Below are 2,326 nucleotides of genomic sequence, written 5' to 3'. Positions count from 1 at the left end.
CTTCCGATGGTAGCGCTGATTCAGGTTATCTTTGTCCTGGAAGATTTCCTGGGAAGAGAGGGATGGGGCAATCCCACCTCACCTGCCTGCAGAGCCCAGTTCAGCCCAAGGCACTACACCACCCACCACTCTTCCTGGCCCCACAGACAGCCCTGTCTCAGCGATGTGGCTACAGCCCCAAGGAGCTCCGAGTCAGTCAGGAACACTACCTTGCTGCTGGCTCACCAGGCTCTAGGATCACAGCAGACAGAGCACAGCCATGCAGCCAAACAGGGTGTTGCTTCATCTCAAACCCCACTAGACCAAGTCTGTGCAGCAAGGGGAGGGAGCTCTAGAGGGTAGGAGTCCTGGGAGCTGTGGCAGAAGTGCAATGGGGTACAAAGCCAGACAGCATCTATCTCCCTGGCAATGTGGAAGAGGTTCAGTCCAGGTAGAGAACGAAGATCCTCATGAGGCGCTAAAATCAAAGCAACTGCAAGCTCTGATAGAGCAAACAGTGAGACCGTACTCCCCAGCTCCTCATGGGAGTCACTACACTGCATGTCCAGATGCTGTAACCTCACTCAGGAACGGAGAGGACAGGGCAGGCATCACGGAGCACAGGATGGGACACGGCTCAGCCAGGCCCCAGGCCACTCAGAAGCAGGTATGGTCACACTCACCTGTGGCATGGTCACCGCCACGTCCACGTTTATCTCTGGCTTAATGCAGGTGCCCAGCAGGTAGCTGCCCACCACCTTCAGCTCAGTTGGAGGTATAAAGTGGAACTTGCCCTTCACACTGAATGGCACCTGCAGGAATGGGACCTTCACCCCCTTGGGGAGCCAGGCCTGGTTGGTGAGCTGCGAACAGACAAGACATGCAAAACACTTTAAGCATTACCAACACCAGATATGCATGGACCAGGAGCCCCTCTCCCCACACAGCTGCAGGTACGTACACACAGGGCTTAAAGATAGAGTGTCCTGCTCTCCTCTCCAAGATAAAGCACAGAAATATTTTTTCAGTCCCTAAGAGAGATAGCCCATGAGGACCTCTGCTTGCATAGCAACAGCAGAGCCTGCTCCATATAGGGGTCTTGCCACCTCCTCCCTCCCTCAGGAACATACTTCAGTCTCTGAGGTCTCTGGGATGGTGCTCAGCAGGCTGTTAATTTCATGGAGGAAGGCATCAATCTTCTTCTTCTTTGTCTCTTTCAATGTCACCTCCTTCAGAAGCTCTTCGATCTGTAGGGGGAAAGCAGACCATCAAAGTCAGCTCCAACACTGGAATTGCTCCTGCCCTTTACCTTGTCCTCCAGTACCAACCACGGGTCTGGTGAAGAGGGCAGCAGGTGAGCCAGAGAACACTTGTGCCTCTCCAAACCCTGACTGGAGCTGGGAGCGCAGTCAGCCCATGGGCAGAAGGATAATATAGCTCCTGACACCTCCTGTGAAGTGCTGGATGGCAATCAACTCCATCCCACCGGCACTGGTGTGCAGTCCAATCACAAAAAAACGGGTTTGATTCACACAGGTATAACTCTCAGAAAGGCTTTTTGTACAACAGAGTATCAGCTGCAGGAAACAACTGTGCAGGTTCACACCACGAACCAGGCCCTAGAGATCCTGCCACCAACACCAGCAGGCAGCCAGAAGATCAAAGCTGCTCCTCATAAAAATCATCAACATTACAACCACCAGGAGCCAGGAGATCAAAGCTCGTCCTCATAAAAATCACCGTTACAACCACCAGGAGCCATCTAGTGACCAGCCTGATCTCTAACACAGACAGTTTGCTTTCCCAGGACATAAAAAAATCCTCCTGTCCCATCCAGAAACTGGTCAAAGACAGCCAGGCACAGCTGATGATGTTACTTCCTCGCCTCGGTAAGCAATAAATCACCACAGCAAGGGATGCAATGATCATGCTTCCACCATACTGCAGTCACATGCTGGAGGGATTCAATTTTAATAGTGCAAAGGAGGCACAGAGCCTGGCGCCGGATGGCAATAGGAATTACGGTAGAAATATCAGCAATACACCGGGTGCCTTGTAGAGCCTGTGCCTTCTGTCCCTGCGCCGTGCCGAGGAGCGGCCGCTGACCGGATTTACCGGGTCAGGAGGTCTCAGGGGCGTGCCGGCAGCCCTGGGTCTCTTCCTCAGTCGGTTCCTGGAAAGCTCCAGATCCGGGGTCTCTCTGCTCCCCGCCCCCAGCTTAGCCCCTAGAGGGGCAGATCGCGGCCACCGGCGGCTCCCCGGGCCGGCGGGCCTCACGGCGCACCTGCAGGCGGAGCAGGCTGGAGTGGAAGAGATCCTCCGTCTCCTTCAGCTGGCTCAGCTCCTC

At 54.6% G+C, this 2,326-nt stretch overlaps 1 protein-coding gene across 1 annotated transcript in view; it reads right to left on the bottom strand.

Moving 5' to 3' along the window:
- The window catches only part of NOL6 (nucleolar protein 6 (RNA-associated)), a gene marked incomplete at its 5' end in the record, with an annotated part of 28,435 nt that extends 26,112 nt beyond the window's left edge, over nucleotides 1–2,323 (bottom strand). Inside the window, 4 exon segments of the mRNA XM_009702491.1 lie at nucleotides 1–48; nucleotides 663–842; nucleotides 1,110–1,226; nucleotides 2,264–2,323. Of these exon segments, the coding sequence (XP_009700793.1) occupies nucleotides 1–48; nucleotides 663–842; nucleotides 1,110–1,226; nucleotides 2,264–2,323 (405 nt within the window).
- Between the last annotated feature and the right edge of the window lie 3 nt (nucleotides 2,324–2,326).

This window comes from Cariama cristata, unplaced genomic scaffold (genome assembly GCF_000690535.1).
Source record: "Cariama cristata isolate BGI_N322 unplaced genomic scaffold, ASM69053v1 scaffold13426, whole genome shotgun sequence".
NCBI lineage: Eukaryota > Metazoa > Chordata > Aves > Cariamiformes > Cariamidae > Cariama > Cariama cristata.
The sequence above is the reverse complement of the archived record's forward strand: the minus strand, read 5'-3'. Positions and strand labels throughout refer to the sequence as shown.